We start from the raw sequence: 22136 nt of genomic DNA on the forward strand, positions 1-22136 counted from the left end.
GTCGGCCAGCTGCAGTGTTGCCCACCCTGGGGCTCCAGGCTCCCAAGGGAAGGAGGGACTGGCCTGGCCACCCTCGCCGACCTTGGAAAGTGTAGGAGCTGGGACCCCAACCCCACAGGGTGGGTAAACCCACTCCCATTGCACGTGGCTTATGACTTGGTGACCTGAATGTCTCCCAGCCTCCCAGGGTTCCATTGTGATCCGCAAGGCCTCAGCCCGGGTGTGGGCCTGTTCTCCCGGGTCCACCTAAGGCAGAGCGGCTGGCAGGGGCGTGGGGCTGCTGCCTGGGCTGGACAGGGTCCAGCACTCACGTGTGAGTTGTTGGGAGTGGGAACCAACACGCAGAGGGAGCGCTTGGGCTCAGGCCTTTTAAAATATTTTTATTTTTCTAGGGGTCTAGGTCTTAAAGGGCAGTAATTCTAACCACTAACACGTTGGAAACACGAGTGTCTTAGCAGACAGGACAGGCTGGATAGGAGATAGCTGTGGGCCCCGAGACTGCTGCCCACCCACTGGGCATGGACAGTTACTCAAATGCTGTCCTAGCGCAGGCTGGTCACTTCCCAGAGGCTCTGTCCATGGGGAGAAGGCCTGCACCTCATCACTGAGTTCCCCGGCCAAGACGAGGCCTCCGAAGGTGCCAAGCAGGACATGGACAAGGCCATGATGGTGGGGTTGGGGTGGGGAGTGGTGTGCTCACAGGACCTGGGGTAAAGTAGCTAAGGGTCACGGCCTCATCTGCCGTGATCTGGGCCGGAGGGCCAGACCGAGGGGGAACGATGGGCCCCTTGTGCTGACAGTCCACGTGGCTCAGGTGTCCAGGGGCAGTGGGCCAGCCTCTGGGTGCTCCCTGGTTCCCGGGCCCCCTCCGTGCTCAGCAGAGGTCTGCCGGTTCCCGATGCCGAAGTTCCAGGAGTCTGTTGGGGAAGGAAGGCTGCTGGGCTTCAGGGAGCCCAGTGAGGCAGGCCGGGCAGAGGGCGCGGTGACCACCCAGAGGTGAGCAGGGCTGGGAAGGCAGCCCTAAGAGGAGGGGCTGGGGCAGAGCCTTGGGGGTCCACAAGGGCACGTTGGTGCCTGGCTGGGTCAGTCTGCTTGGTGAGACGGCATCTGCTCCACCTTGAAGACTGACCAGCCAAGGGCCATCAGAGGCCTGGGCAGGTCCCCACCCAGGGCAGGGGAAGGCAGATGACAGCACAGCCTTCCCCAGACACACACTTACTGCTGCCCGGGGCCAGCCTGTTGGCCATGGAGGACAGGAGCACCGTGCAGTAGCTGACCTGCCAGAGGGAAGATGTCCAGGGAAGCTCCAGGCCAAGGCCCCAGAGCTCTCTGGACAGCAGGGCGCATGCGCCCTCCCCGGCTACCTCCCGCCATGGGGGGTCCCTCCCTCTGGCTCACTCGAAGGAAGGTGAAGTTCTGTGTCTGTGTAGGCAGTGTGGGGGCTTGTGAAGGACCCCGCTAGGGAGGGCCCCCCACCCTGCGTGCTGAGCCCAGCCAGGGTGCCGGCAGCCCCGTGTCCGTGTGCACCCCACCTCTCAAGTCTCCAGGCCCCCCACCCTGCATGCTGGGCCCAGTCAGGGTGCCGGCAGCCCCGTGTCCGTGTGCACCCCGCCTCTCAAGTCTCCAGGCCCCCCACCCTGCATGCTCAGCCCCGCCAGGGTGCCGGCAGCCCCGTGTCCGTGTGCACCCCGCCTCTCAAGTCTCCAGGCCCCCCACCCTGCATGCTCAGCCCCGCCAGGGTGCCGGCGACCCCGTGTCCGTGTGCGGCCCACCTGGGACTCCAGGGCCCGGATGCGCTTCTCCTGCTCTCTCAGGCCCCCGAGGTGCTTGGCTGTGACGTCCACCCTGTGGCAGAGCAGGGGGTCAGCAGGCCGCCCTTGGCCGCAGGACCCCTGTCCTCCCTCACCCTGTCGCCCAGGCCCTTTGGGTGGGCTTGCAGTCACAGGCCTTTCTGGGTGCCTGAATCCGGGGTGCCCTGGCCCTTCCCCTCGCCCCTGACCTGGGTGCACAGTGCTTCTGCACCCTCCCTGCCGGCACGGCGGGGGCTGGGGTGCACCGTCCTGGGGTCGCCTGGGGAGACGGGGGAAGGCCGGGGTTCTAATGCAGGGCAGGCAAGGCCCCAGCAGAGCCCGGCTCAGGGTCAGGAGGGCCTCAGTTTCCCCGGCTCATCCTGAGCGCAGCAGCAGGGGGCCGCACCCAGTGTTAGGGCCGGGGGCGCCCAGCAGCGATGACACACCTGTGGGCCGTTCTCCGCAGCACCTCCTCCTGGCTGTCCCTCTTCCTCTTCTCCAGCTTGCTCAGGTAGCTCTCCTTCTGCACCGCCTCCCAGGTGACCATCTTCTGGTCCAGGGGCTCCGGCAGGTCTCTCTCTGGGGAGGCCGGGGCAGCCGCAGGCTCGGCTAGAGCCAGGTGGGCTCGGGGGGTGGGGGGAGGGCAGGGAGCCCACTCCAGTGATGCCTACTCCAGTGATGCCCACCCGCAGGCTCCCATCCACGTCCATGCAGCCGTGCCCGCTGCCCAGAGCCCAGGACACAAGGTCGAGGGGCAGCGGGGACCCCAGCTGCAGGGACCTCCAGGCTCAGCCTGTGCCCGCTGCCCGGGGGGCTGAGGAGGGCGGGGTGCCCAGGCCCCTGCCTCCCAGCCCCAGGGCCTCACCGAGGCGCGCCCGCTTCTGCCTGGCCTCCTTCTGGAAGACCCTCTGGAGCACCAGGCTGAGGTGGCTGAGCAGGATGAAGGGCGGGGCCAGGGCGGGGCGCTCCTGGTACTCCACGATGAGGTGATAGCGCTGGAACCTCCAGAACGTGTCCGCGTTGCCCTGCACCACCTGGAACGTGTAGCTGCGGACCGCGCAGCCCCTCAGACACGGGCCCGCCCACCCCGTGCCCTCCGTCCCAGGCTTGGCTTTGTGTCTTAGAGCGGGGCCTGCCCCTCTGGGGGTCTTCACGGCCCGCTCTGTGCTGGACGAGCCCAGGCGCTGGCCGCACCGCCAGGCCTTCAGTCCCAGAAGCGGTGCCAGGCGCGGCAGCTCATGGGGCCAGGACTGGGACGCTTCCACTCCACCGCACGCCGTACCTCCCCCCACCCGTCTGCACTGCAGCGCCCCCGCCCCCCAGAATAGGAGCTAGTGTGGGGGCCACCTCACAGCCAGGGCTCTCCCTGCTCGAGCCCGTGGGGAGCAGGGGGAGCGATGGCCGGGACCAAGGCCACCGGGACTGCCCAGGACTGTGTGGGGGGGGAGCACCTGAACATGGCGATCAGCAGGTTCATGAGCAGCACGTTGGTGACCAGCAGGAAGGTGACCAGCAGGAGGATGACCAGCCAGTTGGCATAGAGGTTGGGGCAGGAGGGCGAGCCCTCCAGCAGCAGCGGGTGCACGGAGCAGTTCACGCGGGCTTCTGCAAGGCGGGCAGCCCCATGGGGCCCTGTGAGGGCACCCACCCATGGGGCAGCCCCGGGCAGACGCCCTCAGGGGGCGACGGCCAACTGGGCATGGAGAGCACTGGCTAGGTGACCAGCTAGCCTGGCTTTCAGGGTACGACCTGGCGTCAGTACCCAAAGTCCCCGTCACGGGCCACCCCAGTCCCCTGCAAAGCGGATGGACGGTCAGCACCAGCCCCACGTCCCCTCCTCCGGCAGGTCAGTCACGGCCAGGGCCACGGGCTCTGGAGGCAGACTAAGGCCTGAGGGACGGGGTGACCAAGGCCCCAGGTTTCTGCTGCCCTCTCACCCCACCCTACCCCACCCCATCCCCTCCCCAGGCTCTGCCCCAAGCTCCCCGGTGGAGCTGGTCCAGGCAGGGGGCAACAGCATCTGCTGCGGGCCTTCTCAGGGTTCTCACGACACAGACCCTGTCCCAGGGAGCGCGTGGGGGAGCAGGCCGAGCCCCCGCCTTGGGCGGGGGGCCCCCCTGAGGACTGGAGCCCCGGTCCCTCCTCAGCCAGCTCCTCCAAGGGCTATCCCTGGGGCCCCAGCCCAGCCTAGCCCACAGGACAGTCCAGGGGGTGAGGGGGAGGAGGCCCATGGTGGTTTTGGGCGCTCAGAACGTCTTTACGGGGTGTATACAGGTGTGTGCACAATAGAACATGTATACAGGCATGTGCACAATAGACTTCCTCACACTGTGACGGTCTGGGTGTTGCAGAGGTCTGTGTCCCCGAGTGTGCCCGGCCCTACTGTGCACACTCGCCGGGCGGCAGGGACTGTTTCCATGTGTCCCCGACTCCCTCACTGGCGCACCCCCTCTCCTCTCTCCTGAGTAATGAGGGGTGGGTGGGCGGGCACACGGCGACCCCCTGTTCTCCCCCAGGCCCCCGGGAGGTGGGCCCGGCCTGCCCGATAAAAGCGGCTCTGCAGTGAACAGGGAACAAGACCCCAAGCTTCCCGGGGACTCACCACGGCGCCACCAGGCCGGGCCAGGAATGAAAGTCCCTGGGACTCCCTTCCTCCCTTCAGCTGGGCACAGGGAGGGCACAGAGGCTGCCTCGGCCCGGGGAGGTGCCAGCCGGCGGGCTGCCCGAGCCCGTTTCCCTCTCTGCCCGTGTGGGAGTGAGTTGCTCTCGGCCCCGCACCTGCGGGCTCACCAACCTCAGGGTGCCGACCCTGGCCCGACTGGCCACAGAGTCTCCCCTGCAGGGCTCTCTCTGCCCGGCCACCGGGCAGCTCAGGCCTGTCTGAGGGCTTGGACCCCTCGGGGAGTGTGCACGCCCTCTGCCCTCCCCGGGGGGCCCCACACCAGCCTGGCTGGTCTGGTCACTGGGGCTGGGGTGCCCCGCTCCCGCACTGAAAGCACCCCCTCATCCTGCTCCTGCCCGAGGCTCACGGCGCCGTCCCTGGCGGGGGCCGCATGATGATGGCAGCAGGGGCTGGGTAACTAATGGTCCGGAAAATGAGTGCCGTGGGTAGGCAGACTCGGAGCGGGTGCAGTGGGCGGTGGGGGGCAGAGAAGACAGCCTGAGGGCACGGGCCTCTCGGGACACCCCCGCCAGAGGCCATTTCCATGACGGCGCAGCCCCTTTCCCGCCGGTCCGTGTGCCTCAATCACGCGTCACCCCGTTGGCAAATGTTTACTGTGAGTTTTTGCCTCATTAGCTACGAAGGTCAGGGTCAGGGCTCAGTGACCCAGCGTGCCTGTGACTGCCTGTGGCCCAGGAGTGTCCGGAGGGGCTGGTGCCCTGGGCCCCTGACAGGGGCAGCTGGCCCACCTTCCTCCAGGAGGCCAGTCCCCGCCCCTCACAGACCCCAGCCGTCCCAGGGGCCTGGACTGGTGTCCCCGTTCCCCAGCCCAGGGCTCTCCGGCAGCCCTCAACCAGGCAGCAGCTCTGTCCCCCAACACTGTACCTACTGTGGGAAATTCTCGAAGCCTCCCCCAGCCCCCCAATCCTGCACAGGGGCTGGTGCGGAGACACCGTGTCCTCAGACAGGCCACACAGCCGACAGTGAGTGAGGCACACCCTGGCAGCAGAGGCCTGTCCAGCAGGTAGGTGACAGGGAGACTCACTGCCCAGCAGGTCAGGCAGGAGGGCAGAGGTCCGGGGCGTGGGGTCAGCCAGAGGGGCCCAGATGCCAGGCGATGGTCAGGGTGGAGTGGATGGCCCCCCACTGCATGCACGACCCCTGCCCATCCCCCGTCTGGCACAGACCACAGACCACCCAGGGCAAGGCAGCCCCCCGGCAGGTGACCAGCCCTTGCCACCTCAAGGCCTCCTCCTATCACAGGGCGCGGCCCCAGGCCTGAGGTCAGGGGCCCTGAGGCCTGGCCCTGTGCGGTGTGAGGGCTCTAGGGGCTGACCTCAGGGACTTCCAGGCTAGGGGCTCAAGGACCACACGTCCGGGGTGTATTACAGAAGGAACCTAGGTAAACTGGACTCTGTGCGTCTATACCCAGGTGGGTCCCACTGGAGTCTGGCCCCGAGGCACACCCCACCCCCCGGCCGGTGCTGACCGTACCCAGGTGCGTCCCACTGGAGTCTGGCCCCGAGGCACACCCCACCCCCCGGCCGGTGCTGACCGTACCCAGGTGGGTCCCACTGGAGCCTGGCCCCGAGGCACACCCCACCCCCCGGCCGGTGCTGACTGTACCCAGGTGGGTCCCACTGGAGTCTGGCCCCGAGGCACACCCCACCCCCCGGCCGGTGCTGACCGTACCCAGGTGGGTCCCACTGGAGCCTGGCCCCGAGGCACACCCCACCCCCCGGCCGGTGCTGACCGTCGATCTCGTCCAGCGGGATCTGCCCGAAGATCTGTAAGTAGGGCCGGTAGAGCACACGGCGGAACACCCACTCCAGGCGGCCGTCGTGCGGGTGCAGCAGCGCCTGTGTGGCCACGCCATAGGCCACGAGCCACACGCTCAGGAAGAAGAGGAAGAAGAAGACGTCCTTCATCTGGAGTGGGGGCAGGGGAGGAGCAGGCACAGCCCAGGCCAGGGGGCCCAGGTCAGTGAGGCCACCATCCACCCAGGGTCAGGGGCCCAGGTCAGTGGGGCCACCATCCACCCAGGGTCAGGGGCCCAGGTCAGTGGGGCCACCATCCACCCAGGGTCAGGGGCCCAGGTCAGTGGGGCCACCATCCACCCAGGGTCAGGGGCCCAGGTCAGTGGGGCCACCATCCACCCAGGGTCAGGGGCCCAGGTCAGTGGGGCCACCATCCACCCAGGGTCAGGGGCCCAGGTCAGTGGGGCCACCATCCACCCAGGGTCAGGGGCCCAGGTCAGTGGGGCCCCACCACGTGCCCAGGTCAGCAGAGGCCACTTTCCACCCAGGGTCAGGGGCCCAGGTCAGTGGGGGCCCCACCACCTGCCCAGGTCAGGGGCCCAGGTCAGCAGGAAGCCTACTGTCCACCCAGGGTCGGGGGCCAGGTCAGCGGGGCCCACTGTACACCCAGGGTCGGGGGCCCAGGTCAGTGGGGGCCCCACCACCTGCCCAGGTCAGCGGGGGCCCACTGTCCACCCAGGATTGAGGGGCCCAGGTCAGCGGGAGGCCCACTATCCACCCAGGATCGAGTGGCCCAGGTCAGCAGAGGCCACCATCCACCCAGGATCGAGGGGCCCAGGTCAGCGGGGGGCCCACTGTCCACCCAGGATTGAGGGGCCCAGGTCAGCGGGGGGCCCCCTGTCCACCCAGGATCAAGGGGCCCAGGTCAGCGGGGGGCCCACTGTCCACCCAGGATCGAGGGGCGCAGGTCAGCGGGGGGCCCCCTGTCCACCCAGGATCGAGGGGCCCAGGTCAGTGAGGGCCCACTGTCCACCCAGGATCGAGGGGCCCAGGTCAGTGAGGGCCCACTGTCCACCCAGGATCGAGGGGCCCAGGTCAGCGGGGGCCCACTGTCCACCCAGGGTCGGGGCCCAGGTCAGCGGGGGGCCCACCATGCGCTCCACGATGATGATCTTGGGGCCCAGCTGCTTGTGGATGGCGAAGATGTGGATGAGGCGAAGCGTGAACACCATGAAGTCGATGGCGAGGACCGTGCGGCCAGCCTCAAACACCGCGGGCAGCATCCTGGGGGGGGGGCGGACCGCAAAGGACTGCTGGCGCGGGGGGGGCTCCCCCAGGGCACGCCGCCCAGGTGTCGGCAAAGGCAGGACTCCCTGCCCCCCGGCCTCCAGCCCCCCAGTTCAGAAGCTGCTGCCTCCAGGGCCCCACAGACCTGCAGGTGACACCGACGATGAACAGGGAGATGGCCACCATGTCGCACTTGTTCCAGTTGTCCTCCACATACAGCGTGAACTTCTTCATCAGGTGTGTGTCCTCGTCTGTGAAGTAGCCCTGGCAGGGGGCCAGAGAGGGTCCACTGGCAGCCCGGGCCCCCACCGGCTGCAGACGCGCCCCCCCCCGCAGACCGGTGGGGGTCCACAGGGATCCGCCTCCCCCACTGGGCCCCCACCGCCCCCCACCCCCCGCAGACCGGGCGGGGGTCCACAGGGATCCGCCTCCCCCACTGGGCCCCCACCGCCCCCCACCCCCCGCAGACCGGGCGGGGGTCCACAGGGATCCGCCTCCCCCACTGGGCCCCCACCGCCCCCCACCCCCCGCAGACCGGGCGGGGGTCCACAGGGATCTGGCTCCCCCACTGGGCCCCCACTGGCTGCAGACGCCCCCCCCCCCCCGCAGACCGGGCGGGGGTCCACAGGGATCTGGCTCCCCCACTGGGCCCCCACTGGCTGCAGACGCCCCCCCCCCCCCCGCAGACCGGGCGGGGGTCCACAGGGATCCGGCTCCCCCACTGGGCCCCCACTGGCTGCAGACGCCCACCCCCCGCAGACCGGGTGGGGGTCCACAGGGACCCGGCTCCCCCACTGGGCCCCCACCGGCTACAGACGCCCCGCCCCCCGCAGACCGGGCGGGGGTCCACAGGGATCCGGCGCCCCCACTGGCTGCAGACACCCCCCACACACACACACCGCAGACCGGGCGGGGGTCCCCCACTGGGCCCCCACTGGCTGCAGACGCCCACCCCCCGCAGACCGGGCGGGGGTCCCCCACTGGGCCCCCACTGGCTGCAGACGCCCCCCCACCACTGCAGACCGGGCGGGGGCCCACAGGGACCTGGCTCCCCCGCTGACCTGCCGGATCTCCTCCAGCACCAGGGTGAAGACCCAGAAGTAGAGAGTGACCTCAGGCCCCGACGGCCCCCGCGGAGGTGGCTGGAAGTCCACCAGCAGGACGTAGGTGAACAGGAAGAGGAACGCGAAGTACATGATCACGTTGCCCAGGAACACGGTCACGGGGGCACCCCAGAACTTGCGCCAGCGGCTGAGCAGGAAGGCCGCGCGGGGGCCGCGGCGGCCCTGAGTCCTCGGGGCCTGGGCCGGCGCTTCCATCCTGCACCACAGAGGAGGCCACAGCCAGCGGTGAGGCCGTGGCCGGGCGCCGCCCGCCAGGAGCCTCCGCTCTGCCTATGGAGCCCGGCCTTTCGGATGCTGCCCCCCGGACCCCTCTCCGCCCTCTCCGCCCTCCGCCAGGCCCTGACCCGCTGCCCGGGCTGCAGAGCAGGCTCTTCTCTGTGTCCAGGCTGTCCAGCTCCTGCAGGTCCTCCTGGCCTGTCCTCAGCGGGGACTTCTCGCTGCAAGCACAGGGGACCTTCAGGGCCCACAGGAGGGACGCCCAGAGGCGCCCAGCCAGCAAGGACGTGTGCGGTGCCCGGGGAAGGCGTGCGGGGGTGCAGGACCAGCAAGCCCAGCCGCAGCGGCCCCGCGACAGACAGACCTGAAGGTGATGAGGTTTGTGCAGAGGAGGGCGGGGCACAGGAAGGTCGCCAGCAGCCACAGGATGGGGGTGCCCGAGGCCATGTCCCCCCACCAGAGCTTGGTCAGGAAGGCCTGGAATAAAGGCACGGCTCTGGCCTTCCCTCGCTACACCTCTGCCCGTGCTGTGCCCCACGCCCTGCCATCCCCACCCGGTCCTGCCTCCTGGGGCCTCCATCCTGGGGGCGGGGGGGGAGTGAGAGCGTGTTCCATGCCTGAGGCCAGGCTGCGGGGTCCGGGGAAGGCCGAGCGGAGGAAGTGGCGCTTCCGCTGAGACCCGAGGTGGCCATGGGCTGGCCGTGCGGAAGCGTGGCCAGTGGAGGAAGTCGGGCGGCAGCTCCCAGGAAAGGAACCCCCACTTCCTGCGCCCTCCACCCCACATGGCTGGGATGTGGGGAGCAATGGGGGGCAGCAGCTGAACTGGGGGCGGTGGAGGGGTCCGCGGTGTCTCCTGTCCAGCCGCCTCACCGTGGAGGGGTCCGCGGGTGTCTCCCGTCCTCCCGCCACACCGCGCAGTCCACCCTGAGCTGGCTGCTCACCTGCACCCCCTCGTGGGCAAAGAAGGCCTTGGTGTCGGCCTCGGTGGCCAGGTGCAGACAGGTGGTCCTGCTCCAGGAGCGGTTGCGGCGCACCAGCAGGGCAAAGGTGCGGTCCTCGCTGTTGTTGTAGCACTCAGAGAAGAGGCCTGCCCGCGGGACCAGCGCTGGCACCGGACACCGGACACCGGAGCCCCCCGCTTTCCGGGCCGACCCCTGCCGGATGGGCCTCTCCGCCCACTGGGCATCCCCACCGGGCCTGTGTGCTCCACGGAGACTGACCATTCCCACCGGGCCTGTGTGCTCCATGGAGACTGACCATTCCCACCTGGCCTGTGTGCTCCATGGAGACTGACCATCCCCACCTGCCTGTGTGCTCCGTGGAGACTGACCATCCCCACCGGGCCTGTGTGCTCCATGGAGACTGACCATTCCCACCTGGCCTGTGTGCTCCGTGGGGACTGACCATCCCCACCGGGCCCACCTGGGGCTCCTCTATCCCCCATCAGGATCTTGGGATTCATGGTCGCCCTGAGTGGCCCCCTCCCACCAAATGCCCAGGTGTCGGGCTGCACCGTCACTCCTGTGTGCCCATCTGTCCCTCTGTGGGGACGTGGAGGCCCACCTTCCCATTGGGAGGTGGCCATAGGCCCTGAAGGGTCACTGAGGTCACCCGGGACCCGCACCACGGGGTCGGTCTGAGGCCAGGCCGGGGGCTCACCCAGGGCCAGCTGCTCGTAGGTGGCCCTGCGCGTGGTGCGGTCCACCTCGGCCTCCGTCTCCAGGTGAGACATCTCTCTGAGGATCTTGCAGGCGGCCAGAGCGGCGGCCACGCCCTCCTGGCCCTAGGAGACTGTCTGAGGAGGCCAGCCCGCCACCCCGCCCTCCCGGGGGACCCCGGGGGAAGCCCGGGCTGAGGGCAGCGTGGCCGCCGCTCACCATGGCCCAGAAGTAGGTGGCCATCTCGTGGCGGTTCTGCAGCACAGCCCAGAGGAACAGGTCCCGCCATGGGTTCTCGCTCTTCTGGCTCAGGTCCAGCGGCCACCTCTGGCCGAAGAGCCGCCTGGCAGGCCCCTTCTCCTAGAGGACAGGGTCGTCAGCCTCCGGCGTGGTGCCTGCCCACTCCCTGTCCCCCCGCCCCCCGTCCCCCCGTCCCCCGTCCCCCCGTCCCCCTGCCCCCTGTCCCCCTGTCCCCCCGTCCCCCTGTCCCCCGTCCCCCCCGTCCCCCCGTCCCCCCGTCCCCCTGCCCCCTGTCCCCCGTCCCCCCCGTGCCCCTGTCCCCCCGCCCCCTGTCCCCCTGTCCCCCTGCCCCCTGTCCCCCGTCCCCCCCGTCCCCCCGTCCCCCCGTCCCCCTGCCCCCTGTCCCCCTGCCCCCTGTCCCCCGTCCCCCCCGTCCCCCCGTCCCCCCGTCCCCCTGCCCCCTGTCCCCCGTCCCCCCCGTGCCCCTGTCCCCCCGCCCCCCGTCCCCCTGTCCCCCTGCCCCCTGTCCCCCGTCCCCCCCGTCCCCCCGCCCCCCGTCCCCCGTCCCCCTGTCCCCCTGCCCCCTGTCCCCCGTCCCCCCCGTCCCCCCGTCCCCCCGTCCCCCTGCCCCCTGTCCCCCGTCCCCCCCGTCCCCCCGCCCCCTGTCCCCCTGCCCCCTGTCCCCCGTCCCCCCCGTCCCCCCCGCCCCCCCGTCCCCCTGCCCCCTGTCCCCCCCCCGTCCCCCCGCCCCCTGTCCCCCATCCCCCGGTCCCCCGGCCGGCCAACTCGCCTGGTAGAGCCCACGGCAGGCATCGTGCAGGAAGTCCTTGAGCACACGGGACACCTCGTGCAGGGAGAAGGCGGGCGGCCCCGTGGGCGGCCCCCGGGCGTGGGGCGCAGGGCGGCCTTCCTCCAGCTTGCGCTGCAGCAGGGTGAAGAGCAGGCTCTTGGGGGGCACGGCCTGGTACAGCTGCTGCAGCCGCCCGTAGGTCAGGAAGTCGGCCACGTCCGCGCCGTGGTCCACGAAGAGACGCACGAACTCCGGCTTGTTGCTCACCAGCGCGTCCATCATTGCCTCCTCCAGGTCACAGGACTGCGTGGCCGCAGGGACACAGGGCAGGGGGTGGGGGCGTGCGGGGTGAATGAGAGGAGCGGGTGCAGAAGGGACCCCTTGGCATGGACCCCGCTCCCCGGCACCCGGCCTGTCCCTCTGCGGGCAGAGCTTGGGGCTGCGGCGGCCGAGGGTGTCACGGTCCCCTGGGCTTTGGTGCGAGCCCACAGCCGAGGGTTGTTCAAAGCATCCCGTGGGGCAGGGCGGGGGGCGCTCTGAAGAGTGAGCTGCAACCTGGGATGTGCCCTGCCCCACTCCCCCGTGCCCGGTGACCCCAGGAGAGAACGGACCGTGACCCTCTGGACCCCGCCTGCCACCAGGGCCCCCTCAACAGGGGCTCCTGCCCTCCACTGGCCAGAACCGGAGCTTGGGGAGGTCCCCAGGGCAGGCAGGCCACCTTCCACTCCACGTCCCCGTTGAAGAGCTCGCTCTTGGCGATGTCCACGCGGTCCCAGGCCACTGCCAGCTTGAGCTCGTCCAGGTAGTCCTGGGCCTCCTGGCTGTGGCTCTTGCAGGCTGCGGGCGGGGCGGGTGGGACGGGCAGGCTGAGGGCGGGGCGGGTGGGGCGGGCAGGCTGCGGGCGGGGCAGGTGGGGCCGGCAGGCTGAGGGCGAGCCCAGCGCCCTCTCCAGGCCTCCCGTGGGCGTGGCACGCGGCCCTCACCTTTCACCAGCGCTTTCAGGATGACAGTGTCCAGCTCCTCAGAGCCCTCCTGTTCGAAGTCGTGGACCGTGAGCAGGTGCGGGTGGGAGCTGATGTTCTGCAGCTGCGACGCAGGCACAGAGGTATTGGTGGAGGCCCGGCCGGCCACACGGTGTGACCCGAGCCAGGAGCGCTGGCCGGCCACCCTGCGTGCCCGACACCCACTGGCCTGGTGCAGAGCCACTGCAAACTGGGGGCTTGCTCCTGGGACCCCTGCTCCACAAGGGCCTGAAGCTGGATGGGAGCAGGGCACAGAACTTCCCCAAGGGCCAGCCCCGCCCAGGAGCGGGGTACGGTGCGGGGTACGGTGCGGGGTACGGTGTGGGGTACGGTGTGGGGTACGGTGCGGAGGGGGGGGCGGGCAGGGCCACCCTCCGGACTGGTCTCTGGGGGCTCCTACCAGCTCTGTCCAGTGCAGAATGTCCTCCCAGGAGAAGTGCTCACTGGGGAACTTCTCTTTCAACTGCTTCTCGGCCACTTGAGGCACCAGGAGGTGCGGCTGGTTCACCAGGGCAGCCAGCACGTCGGCAATGCCCCCCGAGCCCGCCAGGATCAGCCACGGGGCGGCCTGCTCCACGGCCCGGGAGACCCTCTGAGGCGGCAGGGCGGGGACGGGGCCCCGAGTCAGCTCCCTGGGCCTCCCGAGCCCCCGGGTGTCCCCATCCCCCTTCCTCTACTCTCTGTCCCAGTGGGCAGGGCCATGCGAGAGGCCCCTGCCAGCCCGCCAGGGGGCTCCAGCCAGCCAGGCCCCCGCGCCCTCCCCGTACCTCCAGGGTGCTGGGCTCCCCGTTGACCAGCAGACAGAGGACGGGAATCTCGATGCTGCCGGTTCCTGTGGACAGAGCACTGGTGAGGTCCTCCCAGACTGGGGAGAGCGGTGGACCCTGGGACCCACCCGGTGGGGCCAGGCCTCAGGCCACCAACCTGCCACGTTTTCCGATCAAATGCCAAACCAAGAGGCACTTCTGGGAAGTGTGGGCTCCAGGCTGCAGCCAGGGGCCACATGTCAGAGGCCCTGTCACCTGGGGACAAGGTCACCAATTTCCCGCCCCTCTTGCACCCCCCCCCCCACACCAGTGTCCAACATGGCCACTTTGTGGCTGTTAAAACAGCAAGTAACACGTCTGCAGTTAAATATTTGGCCCCTGGCTGCGCCGGCCACACTCCAGGTGCTCAGCGGCTGTTCCCTGCGCTGATGGAAGGGGTCAAGGAACGACCTGGGATGGTTTCTCCTCCAAACAGGGGCCAGAAATGAGACTTCCCGAGGGGGAAGCATCCCCCCAGAGATGCCTGGACCCGTCAGGTCCGTCTGCTGGGTGGGGGAGCTTCAGCTCGTGAGCAGGGTCCTCCCTAACCCCCAAGGCGTGACGTTGTGCCAGCCAGCGTGGGGATGGTTAGAGCACACACAGCTGTGGGTGTGTATTCATCGGTAAGGCGTGCTCGGTTGTTGAACGTTTCATATTGCTCGTGAGGACCCGTAAGCCGTTCTCTACCTTGTTTGTACATGTGAGCGACCCACCTGCATTTCTTAGAAAACCCAGTTCTCAAACGCCCCCAGGGGCTCCCATTCACTGGGTGGCACTGCCCCCTGGTGGCAGCGCACCCCGTGGCCCGTGGAAGGAAACGGGCCTGGTCCAATGTGCACATCTCATTTACCTTCCTGAAGCCTCCAGCCCCCAGCCCCCCGCCGGAGACCCCGGCCAGGCGAGGCCCAGCGGACACGGAGCTGCCTCCGTGGCACTTCTGGGAAGTGTAGGCTTCCTGACAGGGTTACTCCGCCAGCCACGCCCCCTGTTACTCCGCCAGCCACGCCCCCTGTCTCCCCACCCCCTTATACATCCTCGGTCTCCACGCTCAGGCAGGCTTGGTGCCTGCTCCGCCTGGGATTCTTCCCGCCCCCCACTCTCCCACCACACACATCCGGTGGTTCTTCCGGCCCTGCCCGCGTGCTGTGCTCCCCTCTCCCCTGCCCTGTGCTCCCCGGGGGCCTCCCGGGGCGCCCTCACCCCCATAGCCGGTCCTCTGCTCGGAGATGTATTTCTCCAGCCTCAGCCACAGCTCCGTGGGCCCGTCCCCCTTCCCGGGGGCGTCCGGCTCCACCAGGATGAAGTGGGAGTGGTTGCTGTCCAGCGTGCAGAGTGGGCCCCGGCCGCCGCTGTCCTCCGTCGGGTAGTGGACGGGGCTGTGCTCCTGGGCACCCCCCCCCCCCCGTTGCCCACAGTGAGGCCAGGGGGCAAGGCTTCTCCTCAGCCCCGTTCCCACCCCCTAGAGGGCTGGGCTGCTGGCGAGGAGTTCCCCCAGAAAGAAGGCAGGGCTGCAGGGGCTCGGGGCGTCCTCTGGTCCTACCTTAGACAGGCCCGGGAGTGGAAACAGACACCACTCGCCCAGAGCCGCCCTGGCCTGTGGGGCAGTGGCCAAGGCAGGCATTTGGGCACCCTCCTGGGCTGGGTGGGTCCTTGTTGCCCAGGCAGCCCCCTGCCCACACCCTTCCCTGGGCCATGCTGCTCTCTGCTGGCCGCGTGCTGGACACAGCGCTGCCCAGGCTGCTGGTCCTCCCACAGCCTCTCATAGTGTCCACCCTTCAGAGCTCTGGCCTCGCTCTGCCCAGCCCGTGAGCCCCGAGGGCAGGGCTCTGAAGTCTGTCCACAGTGGACTGGCATGCAGACGGACTCGGGAAATGTTCACTCAGTGAGGTGCGGTCAGCCCGCCAGACCACACTGGGGGCCTCCGCCGTGCGCCACCCTCCTGGCCCCCCAGGGCTCACCTTCCTCCACGGCCTTGGGGCTCCGGGCCGGGCACTCACCTGGGCATCGTCCAGAAGCTGATGGTGCAGCACCTGACTCAGCGAGGCGATGCCGACGGCCACCACGCGGGCCTTGGTGGACGTGCTGGCCAGCGAGTGGTCACGCACCGCCTGCCCGACGTGCCGGCTGAGGCCCACTCGGAGCGCGCTGGTCAGGATCCAGGCGCCTGCAGGCCCAGGCGGGGGCGGGGGGTTGTTCACTGTGCCCGGCAGCGCCCAGTCCTCCCACCTGCAGGGTGTCTGTGGAGCCGCCCCCACCCTGCCCGGCCCAGGACAGCGCAGGAGAGTGGGTCAGGCTCTGCCCGGCCCAGGACAGCGCAGGAGAGCCGGTCAGGCTCTGCCCGGCCCAGGACAGCGCAGGAGAGCGGGTCAGGCTCTGCCCGGCCGCCCGTGCGGGGCCAGAGCCCAGGGAGGCTTTCCCACCCGGCCCAGCCCCCAACCCGTCCGGCTCTCAGACCATTTCTCTCTGCCACACGGTCAGGGCTGTGCACCGGACCTCAGAAACCCCACTTCCTGTGCTGGGTTTCCCGCAGGCAGAGTGAGTGGTCTGAAGATGAGCTCAGTGATGTGATTCTAACCCCGGCGACTGGCCGGCCCGAGTGCGCCCGGGACAGGGGAGCATCCACCGTGGGCAGTGGTGGTGGAACACTGCTGCCCCTACCCCGCCCCAGAGGGGAGCATCCACAGTGGACAGTGGTGGTGGAACACTGCTGCCCCTACCCCACCCCAGAAGGGAGCATCCACCGTGGGCAGTGGTGGTGGAACACTGCTGCCCCTACCCCGCCCCAGAGGGGAGCATCCACGGTGGGCAGTGGTGGTGGAACACTGCTGCCCCTACCCCGCCCCAGAGGGGAGCATCCACCGTGGGCAGTGGTGGTGGAACACTGCTGCCCCTACCCCGCCCGAGGCATCTCGCTGAGGCCTGTGGGCCCTTCAAGCGGAGGAGCCAGGCCTCGGCCCACAGAACGGTCAGGACCCTCCTGGCGGAGGCGCTGGGCCCGCGGGAGGGACCCTGAGTCCCTGTGCTGTAGCCCCAGGAGCTGTGCCCACGAGAGGCCGTGTGCAGGGAGGGGGCCGTGGGGACCACCGCTGAGGGGTGGGCTCCGGAGTCAGCAGTCTGGCTGCTCCACGGTCGAGGGTCCGGGGGGCGGCCTGGGACCCTGGACCTGGGGGGCCCTCCCCATGCCCCGTGCCCCGAGCTGACCTCGCCCTGGACCTGGGGGGCCCTCCCCATGCCCCGTGCCCCGAGCAGACCTCGCCCTGGACCTGGGGGGCCCTCTCCGTGCCCCGTGCCCCGAGCTGACCTCGCCCTGGACCTGGGGGGCCCTCCCCGTGCCCCGTGCCCCGAGCAGACCTCGCCCTGGACCTGGGGGGCCCTCTCCGTGCCCCGAGCTGACCTCGCCCTGGACCTGGGGGGCCCTCTCCGTGCCCCGAGCTGACCTCGCCCTGGACCTGGGGGGCCCTCCCCGTGCCCCGTGCCCCGAGCTGACCTCGCCCTGGGCCTCACCCGTGCTCTGCGCGGCCTTCACCAACCCCTTGCGCAGCACGTCCCGCAGCCAGGACTTCATGGCGAAAGGCCTCTCCATGCCCACCAGGGACACCACCAGGTTGGGGGCCGGCAGGTGCCACTCGGCTATCAGGAGGTCGAAGAGCACGGAGGGGGCCAGGCTGCTGGGCACCTTGATGAACTGCGGGGCGGAGGGCCAGCGGCTCAGGGGGCGGGGCGGGCGCACTGTGCATGCGGGGCGGGGGTCGGGTCTGGGCCTGCCTCACGGCCTGGGCAGTCTCCACCCCAGTGCGGCCTCGCTTCTGCTCTGAGAGGGGAGGCTGGGCAGGGGGCAGGTCCTGAGTGCACCGCGTGGAGGGCGCTGGGCAGGGCGGGCTCTGCCAGCTCCAGAATTCTGCTCACATGAGGGCTCTGAGCAGGGGCCCCCAAAGCAGCCCTGGGGAGGTGGGCAGGGGCCCCCAAAGCAGCCCTGGGGAGGTGGGTGGGCACCTGCAGACAGCAGCCCTGGGGGGTGGGCAGGGGCCCCCAAAGCAGCCCTGGGGAGGTGGGCGGGCCTCAGGATTCTCAGGTTTCAGGGAGGAGCAGGGGCCCAGGGGGTCCCGGTGATCACCTGGTGCTCAGTCACCAGGGTTTGCGGCGGTGGGCTTACCTTTGCCCGTTTCTTCCCGGACCCTCCGAATTCGATCTCGCCCCGGCACAGGCCCAGCCCCCACCTGCCTCCTACATCCCTGAGGCTGCCAGGACCGGCGCCCCCCGCCTCCTGCCTGGGGACCTTCCTGCAGGGACAGAGGACATGAGAGGCGAGCCTTGCCCCCTTCCCCTGCTTGCCTGAGGCTGGGGGCTGCCTCACCAGGGAAGCCCCTTTCCCCCGGCAACAGGCTGGCAGAGGGCTGGTGGACTCACCAAGGGGGCGTCCCTGCCCCCCGGGGCCTTCCCCCCAGCCTGATGCCCCACCATCACAGCCAAGTCCCCTGTCCCCATTGTCCCTGAAACTCCCGCCCCAGTCCCAGTCAGCGGGTGGGGATGGGGGATGCATCCTGACCCGCCCGCCGTCTCCTGGTCCCACTTCTCACCTCTTGGCGGGCACCTTGCACCAGGCACTCCTGTCGCCACTTCTGCGGGGGCTTTGGCAGGAGGCGTCCTGGAAACCCCCGGAAGACTTAGCCAAGGTCTCCTAGACTCCTGGACACCCAGCCCACACCCCCTCGGCCCAGCACAGCGATGGGGACCCTGAGTGGACCTGGGTGGACAGGGGTGGGCAGGTGAGAAGATGAGGCTGATGCTCAGGTGCAGGGGACCCCGGGGGCTGGGGGTGGCTGAGGGGGGCCTGGGGAACACCGTGTGGGGAAGGAAGGGACCCCCTCCTTGCCCAGGTGGGTCCTGGAGGCCTGGGAGGGAAGGCTCTTCCCATCCAGTGCCTGCCCCACCCTGGCCCCCCACCCTGGTCTCCGCGTCTAGTGCTGGGCCCGCGTTATCTCTCTGCAGCCCCCAGAGGGGCAGTGCGGTAGCCCTCGCCATGCGCAGATCTCGAGGGCCGGGGGCCCAGGACTGGCCGGTGTGACAAGGGGCTGGGTGCCCACCAGCCAGTGCCTCTCGGAGCTGCTTCCCAGGGTCTCCCCACACCTGCCTCCAGCCAGGGCCACCGTGTCACCACCTCCCGTCTCTAATGGCTTCCTTCTGCAAACTCGGCAGGGAGTGCGTCCACCCCTGCACCCCTCCCCCGGAAACCAGTGCCCGTGTGAGGAGTGACGGTGTCCCCAGTGGGGTCCTGGGTTCTGGGAGACCCGAGAGGCGCTGCCTCGCGAGGTCCACCTGTGGAGCCGGGTCCCCTGGCTGCTCCATAGTCACCCAGTCCAGCCGGGGGTGTCAGCACCCCTCTTCCCACTGAGCTGTTTCCCCAGCCTGTCCCTGTCACCCTGCCTGGCACCTGGGGCCAGGAGGCGCCCGGGGCAGTGCCCAGCCAGGACAGCCCTGTGAGAGGAGAATGGGTCCTTCCAGAAACCCTTCCTGCCGTGGCTCCCATTCTTGGGTCTGGCCACCTGTGTGCCCAGGAGGGGACGGCGGCGGGGGAGCAGGGCCCCTTCAGGCGGGACAGGGACTCGTGTCCCCGCTGTGTCTCTGAAGAAGGTGTGGCCGGGTCCTGAGTCCTGGTCCCCGTGAATGGAGCCTTTTGTGGAAATAAGCTCTTTGCAAGATGACGTCATCAGGATAGGCCCGGGACTGGTGGCCTTAGGCAAACAGGGGAGAGGCATGTGGCCATGGAGGCAGAGGGGGAGGGTGTCGGCCACGAGCCCAGGGACGTGGGGTGGGGGGACCCCAGAAGCTGTCAAAGGCATGAAAGGGGCTCCCCAAGAGCCCCCCGAGGGAGTGCGACCCTGAGACACCTTGATCTGGGACACCCGGCTCCGGAACCAGGAGAGAACCAGTTCTTGTTATTTTAAGAGGCCCACGTGGTGGTCGTTTGTCACGGCCACGCCAGAACGCTCTCCCAGGTCCACTCCGAGGGCCGCAGAGCGGTGGGCGGGCCAGGGGGGGCTGGGAACTCCCTGGGCCAAGCCCAGCACCCCACTGGCTGTGTGGCCACGCAGCCTGCCCCCAACTTCCCGCACCCCGCACCCCACGCCAGCAGCACTGGCTCCAGAGGCTTTGGGGACCGAGGCCCTGGGGCCCAGCCCTGGGGGGGTGGGGGGCATGGTGGGGGCGGGGCTATGCAAATCCTCGGCTTCCAGCTCCCAGGGCGGGAACCTGGCGCCTGGGCTGCAGGGTGGGGGGATTTGAATACGGCCTCTCCGAGCTGGTCAGCCCTGGTTTGAATACACAGGCTGATGTTGCAGGACAAGGACTGTGTGTTGGGGTTGGAGGAGGGAGATGAGACAGGAGCTGTGTCCCTGTCCGGGGGCAGCTGTGACGAAGCCCCTCCCTCAGACTGGGCATTCAGCTGTCCCGGGGCTGCACCGCCTCCGGAGGCTCCACAGGGTGTGGGGGGTGCCCGGGGTGCTCATGCCCGGCTCTGCCCGCTGTGTCCCTCTGTCCAGATCTCCCCCTTCTTGCAGGGACACCGGTCATTGGGTCAGGACCCACCCTACCCTACTGTGACCTCGTTTATTTTATTTTATTTTTTTGTATTTTTCTGAAGTGCCAACCGGGATCCACCCGGCACGCCCACCAGGGGCAACGCTCTGCCCACCAGGGGGCGATGCTCTGCCCCTCCGGGGTGTCGCTCTGCCGCGACCAGAGCCACTCTAGCGCCTGGGGCAGAGGCCAAGGAGCCATCCCCAGCGCCCGGGCCATCTTTGCTCCAATGGAGCCTCGGCTGCGGGAGGGGAAGAGAGAGACAGGGAGGAAGGAGGGGGAGGTGGAGAAGCAAATGAGCGCTTCTCCTATGTGCCCTGGCCAGGAATCGAACCCAGGTCCCCCACACACCAGGCCGACGCTGTACTGCTGAGCCAACCAGCCAGGGCCTGTGACCTCGTTTTAACGAACCACATCGATAAAGACCCTCTTTCCAAATCAGGCCACGCCCTGAGGTTGTGAGCAGACAAATCTTGGGGGATACTCTTCAACCCCAAAGTCCAGGCAGCACAGAGAGGGCCATGCTCCGTGCTGGGAGGTGAGGCAGAGCGGGGCCCACAGGGGTGGCCCTCAGGCCCCCCCGGGAGGGCCCTGTCCTGTGCTGCCTGGCCACCGTAGGGGCATTTTGGCCACATCTGGACCCGTTCCTCCAGCAGGGGGCGTGCACGGTTCTCTGTGGCCCCCTGCCTCCCAGGGCACGTGTGGGTTGGGGGTTTGGGGGCCTGGACAAACACCACATACTCATTCATGCCCGTGAGCCTCGGGCAGGCCTGCACAGAGAGGAGGCCGGTGGGGACGGCCCCGGCCTGGGGTGGGGGCCGTGGGGGGCTCCTCCCAGGCCGTCCCTCACTGATGGGGCAGCTGGTCTTGAGCAGGGGTGTGGACGGCCAGCCCCGCTCTCCCTGGGACCACGGCCGCCGGCCCTCACTTCACACGCGATGGGCGGGCCGAGGGGGACCTCGGGGACTGCGCAGATACCAGGCAAATGGGCCCGGCTGGGGCGGGGATGCAAATAAGCAGCGTTTGCATGAGCAGGTGCCCGGTGTGTCCTGTCCCCCTGTTCCTGGAGGGGGTGGGGCAGTGAGGGTCTTACGAGCCCCTGGCTAGAACCCTACCCCACTGTCCTGAGAGGAAAGACGGGCAGGTGGTCAGCCCCAGCAGCGAAGGTGCCCGGGGGAGGAGCAGAGGCCTCCCCTTGCCCAGGCCCTCAGGGGAAGGGCCTCAGAGTGGGCAGAGCGCCTCAGGGGACCACCCCAGGCCCTCAGGGGAAGGGCCTCAGAGTGGGCAGAGCCCCTCAGGGGGACCACCCCAGGCCCTCAGGGGAAGGGCCTCAGAGTGGGCAGAGCCCCTCAGGGGGACCACCCCAGGCCCTCAGGCTCTCTGGGCCCAGCCCCCCTACGTGAGGGGCAGGGAGAAGGCACCCACTGTCTCCCATGCTCAGCAGGCCAGCGGTCGGGGCCGTGGCCCCTCCAGCCCGGCATAAACTCAGGGGTCTCCCTGGGCTGACTGTGAATCCAAATCCCTGAGGGGTCGAGGAGGGGCCCCCAGCATCGCCCCAGGTACTTCCAGCCACCCACCCCCACATTCCCGGGCTCTAACCCCCACCTGCCTCTCCTGACTGTGTGGATCCGGGACCCAGGACCATGGGGCCGTCCCTCCCCTCCCGGTCCCCCTGCCCTTCCTTCCCGCTCAGCTGGGTGACAGGACGGTCACCCCCACTCCTGTCCCAGCTGGGAGCCGGCCGCAGGGGCACCTACCTGCCTGCTTTCTTCCTGACAGCCGGACATGCTGCTGGCCCAGGAGCGGGGTGAGGGCTGCCCACCGAGCAGGGCACTAGCGAGCCGGCTGCTGGCTCCTCCCCTGCACCCACCACGCCCGGCACCCGGCAGCCAATGCCATGGCCAACGACGGGGTGGGGCGCCAATCCCGACAGCCGGGCCTACAGGCCTGCTCTGGCCAAAGCCGGGCAGGTGACCCCAATGTGGGGGTGGCTCCTGGAGCACCTCGCTTGCCCTGTTCTCTTCGCGGGCCTGCCGCCGAGTCCAGCCCGCGCCTCTCCCCGACGCGCCTAGTTTCCCACGCAGCCTCAGTTTACCTCTCCCAACAAGGGCGTGCGGAAGAGGGTCCCCTGGAGAGGCGGCCCCCCTCTCTCCTGGGGTTCTGCAAAGCCATGGGGCGTCGGCGCCCGGGGAGTGGGGTCCTCCCAGG

General features: G+C 69.3%; 1 protein-coding gene across 1 annotated transcript; it reads right to left on the minus strand.

Moving 5' to 3' along the window:
- Positions 1-369: 369 nt before the first annotated feature.
- Positions 370-21765, minus strand: TRPM5 (transient receptor potential cation channel subfamily M member 5). Its single transcript, XM_066378247.1, has 26 exons — positions 21686-21765; positions 17930-17997; positions 17506-17632; positions 16857-17037; positions 15350-15516; positions 14553-14736; positions 13314-13378; positions 12947-13138; positions 12508-12610; positions 12243-12361; positions 11483-11827; positions 10714-10854; positions 10496-10619; positions 9778-9923; positions 9201-9313; positions 8965-9057; positions 8558-8816; positions 7642-7760; positions 7361-7493; positions 6206-6380; positions 3242-3395; positions 2656-2837; positions 2237-2369; positions 1773-1845; positions 1220-1277; positions 370-934 (listed from the first exon to the last, which is right to left on the minus strand). Exons 1-26 carry the CDS (start codon positions 21713-21715, stop codon positions 735-737), a joined length of 3684 nt encoding a protein of 1227 aa, XP_066234344.1. The 5' UTR covers positions 21716-21765; the 3' UTR covers positions 370-734.
- Positions 21766-22136: the final 371 nt, after the last annotated feature.

This window comes from Saccopteryx leptura, chromosome 1 (assembly GCF_036850995.1).
Source record: "Saccopteryx leptura isolate mSacLep1 chromosome 1, mSacLep1_pri_phased_curated, whole genome shotgun sequence".
NCBI classification, from domain to species: Eukaryota; Metazoa; Chordata; class Mammalia; order Chiroptera; family Emballonuridae; genus Saccopteryx; species Saccopteryx leptura.

What these genes read in the sequence shown, in the direction of transcription:
- TRPM5 (XM_066378247.1), bottom strand. Translation starts at nt 21,715, where the DNA reads ATGTCCGGCTGTCAGGAAGAAAGCAGGCAG. An exon ending in CCACCTACTTCTGGGCCATG is followed by an intron (nt 10,620 to 10,713) that starts GTGAGCGGCGGC and finishes ACAGTCTCCTAG; the next exon opens with GGCCAGGAGGGCGTGGCCGC. An exon ending in ACAAACCTCATCACCTTCAG is followed by an intron (nt 9,058 to 9,200) that starts GTCTGTCTGTCG and finishes CTGTGCTTGCAG; the next exon opens with CGAGAAGTCCCCGCTGAGGA.